This window comes from Struthio camelus, chromosome 2, assembly GCF_040807025.1.
Source record: "Struthio camelus isolate bStrCam1 chromosome 2, bStrCam1.hap1, whole genome shotgun sequence".
Taxonomy (NCBI): Eukaryota; Metazoa; Chordata; class Aves; order Struthioniformes; family Struthionidae; genus Struthio; species Struthio camelus.
Window position 1 is genome coordinate 58,160,554 of NC_090943.1, and position 15,434 is coordinate 58,175,987.

General features: G+C 39.6%; 1 protein-coding gene across 5 annotated transcripts in view; it reads left to right on the forward strand.

Moving 5' to 3' along the window:
• POU6F2 (POU class 6 homeobox 2) overlaps positions 1-15,434 on the forward strand; it is a 315,713-nt gene that overhangs the window by 288,429 nt on the left and 11,850 nt on the right. For all 5 annotated transcript variants that reach the window (XM_068935937.1, XM_009679430.2, XM_068935939.1 and 2 more), the window contains exon 8: positions 10,721-10,889. In XM_068935937.1, coding sequence (XP_068792038.1) covers positions 10,721-10,889 — 169 coding nt within the window. The remainder of the gene's footprint in view (positions 1-10,720; positions 10,890-15,434) is intronic.

Sequence of the window (15,434 nt, forward strand, 5' to 3'; positions counted from 1 at the left end):
GGAAGCACAAGGCAGTTCGCAAACTTCAGGATGGTGCAGCAATTTCACTGAGGTCTGAAGGGATTTCTGTAGTTCTTTTTATAGTATTCTGAAGTCAAATTAGTTAATTTTGTCTACATCTGTAGAGTGAAGAATTGCAATGCCACCTTTTTTCTCTGAAAGAGAGGAAATTGAGGGTGGAAAAGACAACAAATGTGATTGCCAAAATAGCACTTACAAAAGCGTCACTCATTTAAATGTTCTGCTTATCATTCCTATTGCTGGTAGTACTTACTTGCTAGTCCTGCCAACACCTCCAATCCTAGTTAGCAGCCTTTATGGGTTTGGGTGAATCCCAGGGCCACATGAACTCCCAAACCAAAGTTTTTTTTCGGTTTTAGATGTAGAGAGCCAGCGGATCTCTAAGGTGAAATTTTTTGTTTGTTTGTGTTGAAGATATTTCACATCCGAATGGTTACATTCTCTTTTTGCCATCCTATCCGCTATGGTATTTAGCAGAGGCATTTTCCAAAGCACTTGCCATTTATCTACCTCTATTTTCTTTAATAGGAGCAGACTTATACTACTGGCAAGTGCTTTTGCAATTGTTGCACGTATGTACTTTTAAACAAAGAGGGATGCACGGAGGGCAGGCTGTGTGTTTTCCAATGCTGGAAAGCCTGACTATGGACTAAGAAATTCAGCAATTTACATGTGGGTTTTTTTGGTTTCTTTTAAGTCAGTCCCCTGAAGAGATTAGAACTTTTCCTCCTTTATGCAGGAAGGCTCTCAAAAACCATCACAGTCCTGAGATGCCATTTGAAACCCATGAAATTTAGAGCTAAGAGGAGAACAGAGGTCCTGTATTATTCTCTGAGACCTTCTTACCTGCAGAGCAACACAGCTATGGTCCCTCCTGAGTCCTGCAGCAAAGCAACCTCTTCCAGGCAGTAGCTGCCAGTAAAATTAGTGGGCAGAAAGGGGTCAGAGACGCAACCTTTCTCTGCACTGCTAGTGGCACTGCGTTCACATAAAGGGACAAACTGTTCCTGAAGGGTGCAGCTTGCTGAAGGACAGCAGGAGTTCAAGTTGGAAAGCCATCATTTAGCCATATCATGCTGTATTGTAGTGGTTCACCCAATCTGAGTGCTCAGGTGCTGTACACAGAACAGATTACCAACTTGCACAGATTGCGGGTAAGCAGAACTCTGGTCACGTGCAAAAGTCAAAGATGTGCCCCATATCGTCCTAGGAAAAGAGCTGTCCTGGTATACTGAGCAGTGCTGTGTGATTAGAAAACATTGTTTTCCTGAGGTCAGTCCTGCAGAGTCTAGCCTGGGCTTCTCATGCAGTCAGATTGCTGATGTCCGGGCAGTTGCAGAAAGGGCTACCAACACAGACCGTCCTTACCTTCATCTGTTGGAACGCCATCTAGAAAGTACTCTTGATCAGGGGAAAAACATGCAATACAAATATAATATGAAAAAAATACTATACATTATCATTTTTATAGGAGCTTCAGAAAATTATTTCTGTGTATTTGTGCTCCCTCTACTGGCTCTTCTGCTTTTACTGAAGGCCCCTACTAACGTCAGAGGAAATTTTGCCGTTGATTTCAGCGGGAGCAGAATTGAAGCATGAGAGCCAGATCCTTCAGAGAAATAATGCCAATGAACACTAAAAAGCAAATGAGATAATGCAACAGTGATTGCCATATAATTTGAAAAGAAGATGGAGTTATACATTATATAAGGAGGTCCTGAATTTATTTTACTGCCTGGGTAACGACCCACACTCTTGTGTTTGGCTAATGATAGCCTATTTAGTCCTAAGTTCAAAACCTCGTTTTCAGGAGAACTGAGTGCTCAAACTCAGAGGGCTCAGCAGGAATTCAAAATATTTTTGAACATGGTGTCGCTGGTGTCTTGTAACTTGATGAAAGAAGCTGCAGAAACTAAAAAAAGTACAAGACAAGTTTCGGAAAAGTTTGAGAATGTCACAGAGAAATAAACGAGGAAATGAATAATGTAGTAAAATGTTCCAGTTATAGATAATCTTAGCTTAAACTTCCAACTTGTCGTTGTCTTAGAAACTAAATACTACAGGGGAAAGAGAAAAGAGCAGATGATTGCAAGCGATGATACTAAGCTCCTGCTTGCTGGCCGACTCACAGTAATTGAACCTGTGAAGCCTAATTCAGTTGCTAAGTAATCTGTTTGTGCTTACTTTTTGCCCGAAGCCTGAAGACTTAGATGCCTCAGATATTGTCTTTAGTCAGCTTTACTTGGGTAGGCTACATGAGTTATTTATTCATACAACTTTTCCATACTTGACAGACTAAAACCTCAATGTCCCCTCATGGAAATGAGTTCATAGCTTACTTATGTGTAGTGTAAAGCACTGCTTCTTTTTCTCTGTTGTAAATAGGTTACTTCTTAAGGTACGCAAGCAATCCATTGTAACCCTATTGCTCTAGTTTTAGAGGATAAATAGAAGCTTCTGATTTATGCTCTTTAAACTACCCTCAGTAGGGATTGTTCCTCTTTATATTCGGTAGTTAAGCTTCAGTGCTTTTACAGTTTTCCAAAATTTTGCTAATCTAAACAGTACCACTGATACACACCCTGAGAATTCTCCTAGAATTTGTAATAGCTTTCTAAAGATAACTGTTCATAGTCCTGTTATATTCCTTGTCTTTTTTATTTCTGTTCATAAACAAGTTTTTCTGTGTCGCTAACAATTTTTATGGCCCATCTCTCAACCATTTCAGTTTCCACAATGATCTCTTTGAGATTTTGTGATCAGAACTGAATGCCATGATCACAGTGAGGATGCATCACTGATTTACATAATAACATTATAGTGTTTTCAGGATTATTTTCTGTCCTTATCTCAATACAGCCTAGCATTCTGCTTTTTTTTCAGTCTATCTCTGCTCATTGAGCAGGTTTTTTTAATAAACAGGCGTACCCACCATGATATATCTGTGCCTCCATGATTCTTACCATGTGAGTCACTAAAACGGTTCCTCTTAATGTGAATCATTTTGCACCTTTCTGTTCTCTATTTTGTCTGTCATAACGCTCCCCAGGCATGTTGTAAACAGGTTCTGTATCTTGTTCATGGTGTTCTGTACTAAACTAAGAAAATCTATGCCTCCTGCTGCTTCAGCTTCACCATTGTTCACCGTCTATCTTGTCTTGCTGCTTGCTAAGACCGTTCAACAATGTTTAGTATGAATCCTTTGGACTCCCCTTGTAGACTCCTTCCTTGAAAAAGGAGGATTTATTCCCTAATTTTGTGTTTCTTTCTTTTTTAAGCAGTTTATATATATACACATATATATGTGTGTGTGTGTTTACATAATAAAAGTGTATCCTTAACTTCTGTGCTTCCTTTATGCCTCTAAGGAGGGATATGTTACGTGGCTAAAAGCACATTTTTTTCAAGAACAGCTGAGCTTCCTATAGCAACTTGTTAACGTTGTCATTTTACTTCCAGATTTGAAAACCTTGTTTTAAGGGATTCTTCTTTATCTTTAACAACACATGTTTATACCAACATGACTGCCAGAAGAACTTGTACCATGAACTGCAGTCTCACAAGGGTCAGAAATTTAGGACAGAATTCACCTTGCTCAGCTTGAAGCAGTTAAGTGTTTGGTGAAAGCCGGTAACTAGGTTTCCACTAGAGACAAAGAGTGATACGCATGTCCAGAGGGTGATCCGTACTGCCTAGAAAGAATCATTTTAGATGGGTTGAATCTCAAATAGGTACCTTAAGGTATCTGTTTTCTCCATTGTCTAGAGAGGGACCTAGGTTGGCTGTTTTAGGATAAAAACCTAATTGTTAAATGAGTGAAGTTATGCAAGAATCATCCAGGTGCCAGAGACCATTGGGAATCAAAATACTTTCCTGTTCATGAATTCCTTAAGTTAGCTTTCCTAATAATTGATGTTTTCAAAACTATTTGCTTGCCCAGAGAACTCAAAATCACTTTCTACATGTCATACTATTTGTCATACTATTTGCCAGTGTACCTCATCAAGATGGTTCCCTGCTTGCTGTTGTCTGGCTGTTTCCTTCTACCTAGTAAATTCAGTAAATCTGGCCTGTGGTCTCACTTGTCCTCAGTGTTGTTTTATCTACAGCGCTTGCCAGAACTTTTCATATTTCATTGTGTCTTACAGCACTACCAGTTTTGGGCTCCTGCCAACTCCAACACAATAAAATGAGCTACTAGGCAGCGTTTTCTTACATAGTCAGTTCCCTGTCTTTGTTGTCATTGGCTATCATGCTCCAAATTAGCTGCTGAAAAGCCATAGACAACTCCTAGATGAGTCTGTGGTCATTCTCTGTACTTCCACTTTCCAAATTTCATGCCAGAAGAGTTTTCCTTCTGCAGTCTCAGCCTACCACATACACTCTACCATCTCATTATAACAGCTCCATGCAGTCCCTTGTCTTCCTCTCTCCCATTAAAATCTAACCAGCTCTCAATCATTCCTTCTCTGCCATGCTGTTATTGCTTTGATGCTGTCTTGTTTTGTGAAAACTGCACTCTTTCTCTGTGTTTGAATGTAGCTGCTAAATTGTGTTGTCTCAGTCCAATTTTGTTTTTCTTGTTGCTTTTTATAATACCTACCTTTCAGTGATGAAGGTGACAATTTTTCTCCTTTCTTTCTCTCTTTCTCTCTCTATCATTAGCATTGCAGTGATGTTCTCCGTATTCCTTTGTACAGTTCCATGGATAAAACAGTAGATTTTGAAAGTCGAGACCATCAGACTATCTATTTGCTATTACAAGAGACTGTAACAGGTGTTTCCCTGCCATAGCATAGGCACTTCACCTGTAACTTAGGTCTCTTTCTGACCAGTGTTCTTTATGGCACCTGCATTTGTAGAACAAGTATATCTCAAAAAAGCCAATATAACTACATCATACCTTTGGGTATATGAAAATATTATTACAGCAGTTATATCATTCTAAGGAACTGAGGCACAGAGAAAGTAAAGCACTGTTCACTGTAGGAATGTTCCTATTACTTTTGAATTATGCACTTACCTATACATTTATACATTATACATTGCATTAATGTCATAACAGTGACATTACATCAGTCCTGATGGGGGTCAGAAAGATGACTGATGCACCCGATCTGCATATAAAGTTATAACTTCTACAGAAGCCCAGCTGTGTCCTCAGGCTCATTTAGAGAGCCCAAAGACCTTCATTTACAGCTTATGTTTTGAATGTAGTTCTGGTCCCACAATAGGGCTTTGAAAGGGAGACTTAGGCAGATGCCGTCAAAGAGCTTTCTACCTGTCCTATCCCAAGTTATGTCTGCAGTACACTAGCGGTCCCCTGCTGTTGTCCTCAATTTGAGCTGAGCATGTACACAGCCTGTGTGGAGCCTAAGAGCTTTCTCATGCAATTTGCCAAAAGCTCCTATGCTGTCAGTCTGAGCAGGGTGTGTAGAGGTCCCTTCTACTATATTTCTGAGAGAGAAGATACGTATAAGCATCAAGTAGCTTCATACTTTAAAAAGTCAAATGCAGATTTCATTCTGCAATAAGATTTACGCCTGTAATGTGTTACTGCTGCACGAGTATGAGTCTGTGTGCCTGATCTGTGTCTAAAACTGGCCCCTTTTCTGGCCAGAACAGAAGGTGCCTTGTTTTTTGCACTTTCTTGCATGTAGTTGAGTAGGCTAAATCAGGTGATGGCTACAGTACTTAAGCCACAGTGAAAACACTCTGGCAGAGGTGACTGCGAAAGTGATTTGGTGTGCAACGAGTAGATATGTGTAATAACTTGTTCTTTTGATTTGCTGGGAGATTTAAGAAAACATTTTTGAAAACTTTGTCTGGTCATGCAGCATGAGTAGGTTTGAAGGTGGGCTTGCTCTGGCATGTCGCTCTAGAATCAAGCAGTGGCCATGGTATACCACAGCCCTTTCTCAGAAACAAAAATTCGACACATTTCAGGAAATTTAGACTGAGTAGAGAACTCATTACAGGAAGAATGGAAGCATAAAAAAACTAAACTAATACTTCTGCAAGGCATTCCGGTGGCATTTCAGAGTATTTTGGAATGTCTTTTTACATCAAAGTATTTATTTATTTTTCAACACTTGCCATGGACTTCAGTCCTTAATAGCCTTAGTATATGTATTTCCCAGGAAGCATTAGCTGACATCAGAAAAAATTGACATTCTTTATTTGTATCATAAAAGGGTTTGCTAGAAATGTATTTCTTGCTCTTTGTGCCACCCTTCTTGGTTTCGTTTCTTCTGCCTCTTTTGTTGTACTTGTCTTTTTCACCTCTGTCTTCTCTAATTTGTTGTTTTTCCTCATCTCAAGATTTCCTTTTCACTGAATCACAGAAAAATAGAACTGGAAAGGACCTGAAGAGGTCATGTAGTCCATCCCCTCCCCCTAGGCAGGATCAACTGTCCCTATATCATTCTTGACAGATGTTTGTCTAACTGGTTCTTAAAAACCTCCAGTGATGGAGATTCCTGAACATCCCTCGGCAACCTAGGCCACTCTCCTTAACATTAGAAAGGTTTTCGTAATGTCTGACCTAAGCCTCCCTTACTGCAATTTAAAGCCATTACTTTCTTCTCTCTTCCATTAGGGCCATATTTTGCCCTTGCTATTTGTCCAGGCTCACTGTAAAATCAGTAACAGTTCTGTTATCATAAAGGGCATCATTCTCCCAAAAGTTTGTTCTCTAGTTCTACTTAGTTATTCTCTCTTTCCTTACCTTATGCAAAATATCTTGCTACCCTTTCACTATCCTGCAACTTTCTGGATGCAGGTAACCACATCCCTGATTTCGTAAGGAGGCTTTACTACAGGTTTCCAGTTGGCCATCCCAGGGGTAGGACTATACTATATAATTTATAGAAGAAAATTCAGTCTTAATTTAATTTAAGAAGAAAATTCAGTCTTACAGACCTATTCATTCTTCACCTCTGCAATTATCAGTCAAGACTACCTTCAGTGTTGACAGCAGCGTGTAAAACTGATGTAAAAGAGATAAAAATCAGGCCTTTTTCATTTTCCAGCTTACTCTTATAAAGTATTATGCTGCACTTTATGCTTCTCATATTCATCCTATTCCTCTGGCTGTAGTGTGCATACATACATTCCTGCCAGATACCGATCAGTGTTGCATACAGTCATCATTCTCAGCGTGTCTACTATATCCAGCTACACAGAATGGCACTTAGAGCAACTGGTTCTGTAATTTCTGTGCCTCCTTCTGTCTTTGGATGGAAAATGCACAATAGTCATAAATATAATTCATATCATATGTACGTGTCCAAAATTGGGGAAAAGTCAGCTATTGCAAGTTTGAATTGATTCTGTCATCTAGAATCTAATTCATAATCTAATCGTCACCTCTCCTTAAGGCTATTTCTGGAATGGAAATTATAGTGGATGAAAAGAGCGAGAGTATTTTAATGCAATTTCATGTCATAGATAACCATCATTGTTCTTTAAGCGGGACATTTACAGCTTAACCGTCATGTCTGTAAAACAGGGGGTGTGCTGGAAATTATGTAGGCAGGTAAAAAAAGGCATCCTCCTTCCTTCCCTGGTCAGTGCTTAAGGTGACTATTCTGCTTCTCCAACCCCACTGCTTCCTTTTCCCTTGCAGGAGGTGAATTAGAAACCAGCAGTTTGTAAACATCTCTTAAACACTGGTGTTTCACCTAAGGTGACTGTGCATCCAGACTTTACTAACCATATCCCTTTTGCCCAGCTAAATTTTGAGAATTTCTTACATTGGACCAAAGACTTCAGAATGTCTGACCAGGAAATTGCAGAGCATCTGGGTATCGCAGTTATTTTAAAAATACGTTTGCAGATTCATTGTGCAATACATGTGCAAAGAATCAAGTATTTCCTAGACTTAAACAGCGTTTTGCTTGGTGTATGGCATCCAGCTCTGGTCACAGTGTCCCTGCAGTAGCTTTTCCAGTGCTTAGCAGAAGAAAAGATTCTCCACATACATTGCAGATGTCACTCCTGCTTATACAGCTTCATATGGGAGTTGCTGTTTCTTCATTTTTGCAGCACCCTATTGTTGATAGTATGTTCAAATTGACAGGATCATTTTTAATTCCAATCCTGTGTTCCAATATATCAGAAGTCCCTCCCAGTGTGGCATCACTGTGTGAATTTAGTATGCATATCATTTCTTCTCCATCAGCCAGGTCATAAGAAAATACTGAGTACTGCCAGAACCAGGACAGACACCATTCATGCACACTTCCATTTTGACAGTGAACAGTTGATAACTGTCCTCTGAGTGTTGCTCTCCAACTATTTTTGCATTCGTTCTGCAGTAGTTTCATCTAAACTATGTTTTCTTGGGTTATAAAGAATATCATGCAAGGGAGTGTCGAGGGACTTGTAAAGTCAAACCACCTACTGCTTTTTCCCTGTCCGTAAAGCCAATTACCCTTAGAGGGAGATCAGATTGGTTTGACACAGTTGGTTCCTAACAATCCTTGTTGTCTGTTGCTACCTTGTTTTCTTGCAGGTGCTTAAAAACTGTTTGATTATTTTTGTCAGTACTTTCCCAGGGGTTGAAGTTAAGTTGACTGGTCTATAATTTTGCAGATCTTTCTTTTTAAAGATAGCCAGTACATTTGCTCTTCTCTCATCATTTGATACCTCCTCTGTCCCCACAGATAAACACTAACACCTTTAAGACTCTTCCAACCAGTCTGAAAGCATCCAGCCCATCTAAATATAATATTTTCTTTCCCTTGCCTAGGCTGAAATCTTTAGCTTTGCCAGATAATGTATCTGATAAGAGACCCAGAACTCAAATTTCCGCCTATGTCCAGTGCGTTTTCTGAAAGCTCCAGTCTGCAGTGGTGCGGGCACGATGCGTGGGAAGGCAATTACTGCAGCAGTGAGGGCAGGCAAGCCCTCCTAGTGGATTCTTTCCCCACAAGAAGGCTGCATGCTGTGGTATATGCATGGACACTCTGGTTTGGCAGCTATCCGTAAATAAGATCTAACCCTTAGTGAAAAGGTTTTTAAAGATGCCCAATGCTTGCATGAATTTGAAATCTGGAAGTCTTTCAGTCACCTTCTTAACTACTATCCCTTTGATGCAGTGCCATTTTTTTAATAATTGTTTAAAAAATCTCAAATTAATAAAATGTTTCTGTTTATTGATCCCTACTAAAGTCAGAAGTTGGACATTGACTTACGCAAATAAATTTTAATCATAATTAAAGGGTAACTCAAAGCTTCTGGTTTTGTTTTGTATTATATTATTCCGTGTGGGAAGTGAAAGAAGGAGGACTTGTAATTTTTGTCCAGTCTTCAGTAGATCCATAACAAGAATAATGCCATTAAAACTGTTCTTGTGTATTCCACAGAAAACTGTCATCCCGAATGTGATCAGATACATTTATTTACTATGCAGTATAATTTTGTGTCCACTTAACATCAGTCATTTCTGTGTGTTTCAAGAGCATATTATATATAATTTGAGTACTCTTAATGAATTCAGCACCTTTTCTGAAGTAGTTTGTTCAGTAAAATACCAAAAGATGAAAATGTATACACCTTAGAATTCAAGAATTAGATTTAAATTATTGACTTTGAGCAAGCCCAAATAGCCCTTTATCTTTTCTCCTGTCTGAGGACTCAAAGAACGGCTGTCACTTAAAAGTGAAGCCTTTTAGTACATTTTTGCAGTCTTTTTTGGCTAAGATCAAGAATCAAAACAGTATAAAGTTATAATAAGTACCAGTCATCTCAGTGTATTGGGATTGGGTATTAGTGTATTATTAGATTCTGATAATGCTGTACCAGACTACAAGAAGCCAGGTCAAAACTGTAAGATCCATGGTGTACCTTCATTCTGTATAAAGACCGCTCTTCAAATTTGGAGGCAATTTTATGTAAAAATCAATAGTGGAGAATGTGCTTAGTTTTTAAGCCCAAATGAAAGTTCATCATAGGCAGAAAGGGATTAATGGTTCTTTCCTTTTCCCTAAAGAAAAACCAAAGGTTCTACAGTATTGTAAAATTCATTAAACCAGATTCATATGTAACAGTGTATCATTTGCATCTACCATTACTTGCCAGACTTCTTAGGTATGTCGTACTTGACCGAGTCCTGGTGTGAATAGGATTCAGAAGTTTCACTGTGTGTGCTAGGAAAGAACAATTTATAGATCAAGAAATAAGTTTTCAACATTTTAATTTGTTTGCTAGATCCAATGTCATAAAACAAATGATTCCTTTCCTGCAGTCCTCTCCCCTATCTTCTCTTCCCCATTCCCACACTTCTTGGCCCTGGTCCCGCAGTATGAAAGAACCTCTCTGAAACAATGCTGATTTATATGAGAGTCAATGTAGGGAAGTAAAGATCGGACTGCATGAGTCAGAAAACAGGTAAGGACATGTATTTATTAAATCAGTGCTCCTAGGAATGTCAGATATCTCCCATCACTCATTTCAAACAAGTATTTAGCTGCTAATTAGATTCAGTATCTGATTAAACTGAGCAAAAATGGGAAATTGGAACTCAAGGCAGCTCAGACTGCTCCTATTGTAACCCTCTGTCATCTAAAATGAGACCATGGTGTTTAATGTCCCTATGGGATTTGTTCCCTGGAAATAGAAGGGTGAGATGGTGCATTAAAAGTTTCTTATTACTGCTTCGTATTCTAAATACCTATTTTTACATTTTAACATATAGCTCCATCAGCCCTCCCAGACGCAAGTGGGACAAGCAGCCTCACAACCCAGTCTCCTGCATTTGGCTCACAGTCAAGCATCTATGTCTCAAAGCCCAGTGCGTCAGGCTTCCTCTTCTTCCTCCTCATCCTCCTCCTCTTCAGCTTTGAGTGTTGGCCAGTTAGTCAGCAGTAAGTATTGCTCCCTGGCTCTCCTTACATCTCCCCTCTATTTGTCCTCCTGGCTGCTGAGTTTCCTGATCTACCTTCCCTCCTTTTTTCCGTATAATAGATTGTTTATTGCTAATTACAGTGACTCTTGCCAATAAGGACTGCTAAGTGCTGTGATGGATGGGGCTAAGGGAGAACACGCCTCAAGAAACTGCAACACTAAAAACGGTCATAAAAATGGTAGCAACCCTTAACTGCCTTTGTGGACACTGGGCAGTTCTTAAAACTAAAATGTAGTTGATATTCACTGGAAATGAGAAATCTTTGAATCAGTCAGTAGAATGAATTCTCTTGTTCCAAATTTGGTGGGCATCCCCTCCTGCTTTTTAGTTAGGCTGCCTGTTCATTACTTTACTTGCAGTATTGCAGCAAACTGTTTTACAAACCCAAGCACTGGACAGATCTAGAGCAAGAGACCTTCCTTGCCTGGAAAAGCTTACACAGTTTGAGCAAGAAAGAACTGTGACGTGGGAGGGGAGAGAGAAGCACACTGAAGTGAAATAACGGAGTTTCAGTGTTAGGTTTGTAACAGCTGAGCTCCTGACTAGCTCTTTTCTCCAGACCATGCAGTTCTCCGTTCTTCACTATTACCTTATCAGTCTTACCAGTCTAGTATTAACTTTGGTCTTTATATAGCAATAACTACAGGTTAAAAGTATACACAAGAAGCATTACCAGTTTTTGCACACATGCAAAAAGGTGAGTGTATTGGATGACCTTGTTTAAAGATACTGCACGTACTTTTTTCAAGTAAAAAAACAGTGTAGCACAGGCCATACTGAGGATGTAAAATATATGACTGAGGAAAGCTTATGAAGGGCTTGGAAAAACTGTCATGTGAAGGAAGATATGACAAAATCTTGGTTGGATTACTTCAGAGATTCTTTACATGGCGAAATTACTAGCAGAGGTATAGTGGTAAAATTATGCTGATATAACTCCCACTGTGCATATTTTTATTCTGGAATAAAAGCATCCACATGGGTATCTGTAAGTACATTATGTATATGTAGATATAATTATGCTGATATAAGTATACTGCTACTGCTCTGTCAGTAAATCTTCTCATGAAGACAAGCTTGTAGGAAGACAAATAAGATGCTTTGTGTTAAAAAAAAATACATAAAGTTACCTCTTGCCTATGTGGGAAAATTGGCTAACATAGCTAGTGCAGAATAAGTTACTTCTCAATGGCTAGTCCAGAATAGCTTCCCTTGTGGCTATTATTTTTCCAAAAAATATTTTAGAATAACTGTTGATGGGTACTTTATCCCACAATAGTTATTCCAGTCAATTTCCCCACGTAGATAAGCACTCTACGCAATAAAAGCAGCATGGAAGAAGCCTTTTTAAGTTTACAGGGTAAATCATTCAAAAAATCAGGAGGTGCTAGAAAAACATTGTTTGTGCAACAGTATTCAGCTCTTCTTGTAACATGTATTTTATGATATTGATATATGTTGTGATTAAAATCATGCACTATTTTTTTCTCTTGCTTCATTCAGTGTGTTCCCAGTGGATTTGCTCTGGGGATGAATCAGACTTACATAATGAAGGAGGCTGTCGTCCCAGGGTTTGTTCCCTGCCTTATTCACTAAGCTCCTTCCCACTTAATGTAACATTTGAGACGGGGAATGGTAGAAGGGTGAAGCATGGTCTTGGTTTAGCCAGTAGAGGGCTAAGGAGCTGGAGCTCTCTATTTGCCACGTAATTCAAGTGCCACGTCAGGCAAGTAACTGAAACCATATTTTTTACAAGTGCTCCCTCAATATCCAGCTTGAGACCCTGGATTTTAATTTACAGAAGAACCTGGCATTCACAGTTACAATCCAAAGTGTACTTCCACTGTGGACGTATATAAAACACCATTTAAAGCCACAATCTAAAAATCCTTTCCTATTTGACCTAGACTGGGTACCCAAAAATGCTTTTTCCCTTTGTATCTGTCTGCTCTCTCTGAATGAGAAGGGGAAGACCCTCATCTTGTAGAAACATAGGAAAATAAATTAGTATTTAAAAAAAAATAGAAAAGCTCAAGAGGAAGTGAGTAACTACATCTTTGGTGAAGAGCTTTAGTAGAGGTCTAGGGCCACACACTGAACCGATTAGGTGATACACCAATCAGCCTCTCAGCAATGAAGCACAATTTATTCTGTGCACTGAATGATGTAGGGGTCCGTGGAAAAAGAACTCCTCTGCTCCGAGACGATGTGACACTGTTTCATGGGCTCTTATTGCTCCAGCATTTTGTAACTTCTGAGTGCTTATTTGTGCTACTTTAAGGATGTTCTCTTAGCTTCATTTTTGTATAGGTAAATTTCAAGGTTGTTACAAAAGCAAAATAGTAAGTCAGTGATATGGTGAGGTAACGTTTACATTCATAGCTGGAAATATTAGATGTCCTCAAGAGTTTTGTCTGTTGAACGGATGGGAAAGATGATAGATTGTGTTATCCTCTTGTTGGTCCTGCTCTAAAAGGGAATAAGACACGTGCAGTGTTCATGGATTTGGCTGAGAGCAGAGGAGTATGAGGCATAGGAATATCAGTTTGGGGGAGAGGAGGAGACTAATAGACATAGACTTTTTTTACTCATTCCTCTCAGTCTTGACTCCTTCCACCGATTGTTCTGTCCCAGTCCCATTTCTTCCTCACCCTGTTTTCCACACAATCTACATTGCCCTTGTGTCAGTACTTCTATTCCTTTTTCCTCTGCCTTCGCACTGCAGCCCTTTTCCTTCAGTCAGCCATCCCTCAATTCCTCTTCCCATTTCAGTTCTCTTCCAGCTCCCAGTCAGCTTCTGTCCCTGGATTTATCAGACCATCTCAGTGTTTCTTTTACCGGTGTTTTCATCAGATAATCCCTGTCATCCTCTTCTACCTTGTTTTATCTGCCCTGCTGCCACCTCTTTTCCTCCATTGTCTTTCCTCTACCCTGATGATTCTTACTGCCCTTCTCTGCACAGTCAGTCCATCTCTTCCTCCACTCCAAAATCAAATCCCTGCTCCTTATTAGGAGCTTGGACTTCCTGGAGGAAGTGCCTTGCTTGGGATGGCAAAAAGACTGTTACTGATGTAAAAGTTAGCTGCTTTACCCCTATCAAGGCCATGCTTCAAGATGTAGGGAAACTGAAGCTTTTTAAAGGAATGAGGTTGTTAACATTTTTTTATCCTGGGCAAAACAGGATAGGATTTTATTAACCGTATTCTCAGAAGCAGTTGAATTGCACTAGCTGAAATTTATCCCGCTATGGAAAATGTCGAGCAAACTTAGCCATAGTTAATACCCTGTAGTGATGAACGTAGTTACCTGTAGTAACAAATGGCACAGAGAAGATAGTTGGAGTGTTTATATTCTCCCTTACTCAGAACAGAACAGATCAATTAAATCAAAAGGTTGGGAACTCATACAGAGTAAAGAAAATATTTTTCATGCAATTAGACTGAGGAATGTGTCATGGTTAGGAATTCACTGGGACACAGATCTTAAGAGCATTCTAAAAGAGAGTGGATATCTATAGGGGTCCCCTAAAAAAAGCATGACAATAATTAATCTGCAAATGGATTCTGGAAGTGATATATAAATTTATGTATCAGGGCTTCATCCTGGACCTCGATACTCGAGACCAACAGAGTGCTTCGTGCAATGGGTAGATCAGCTTATTTCTGCCAATTACATGGAGTTCTTGCAAAGTCAGAAACAAAATATTCATCTCAATGATCCTTGGTGGTTGTCCAGCATATTTTTAATAACATTTAGCCAACAGAAACTGGAGTTAATGCTGAATGCGTAAGCCTGCGTAAGGTAGCATGTAAGATGCCAGCGTTCTGGACACAAGCAAGCTACCCATTGGTTTCTAGTAATATGAAAATAGCCTACAAGAAAGAAAAAAAATCCAGTTAGTTCAGTAGGGAAAGATCAAACCATGTGTATAACAAAGCGTGAAAAAGCAAACGAGATACTTGACAGTTTTCCATAGTCTTTGAGAATACCACCTTTTTAGACAATCTGTCTTAGCTGATCTTCACAAACTTGCAAATTGCTTTCGGTGACTAAAAACTAATGTGTGCACAACTGTGCCTGTGCACAGGGAAATAAATGGAGAGAAAGTTCCTCCCTGCTTTGCTGCTTTGCAGAATCTATTCAGACTCTGGGTGCCAACCCCGATGGGCAGGCGCACCGCACGCCTGTTAACTCTCTATGTTGAGTGTACAGCCAACAAGCAAACAAAGCCTTCCTTGCATGCCAACTCATGCACTGGCTAACATAGCTTTGTGTATTTGTAACAGGTCTGCAAGTGAAGTCTAGTGTCTGCTGAGGTCCGTTCAAAGCCTTTATTGGGATGAGGCCTACAGTGGGTCAGTGGTCCTGAAAGAAAGCCATAGGACATGTGTGCAGCAAGAAACAACTTGGGGCCTCCTAAACATCTCTTTGATTGCTCTACCCCTCCTGAAGCAACAACGTTGTTGTTTCCTTTTTCTCTTCCGTTCTAAAGCTGCAATCTAGC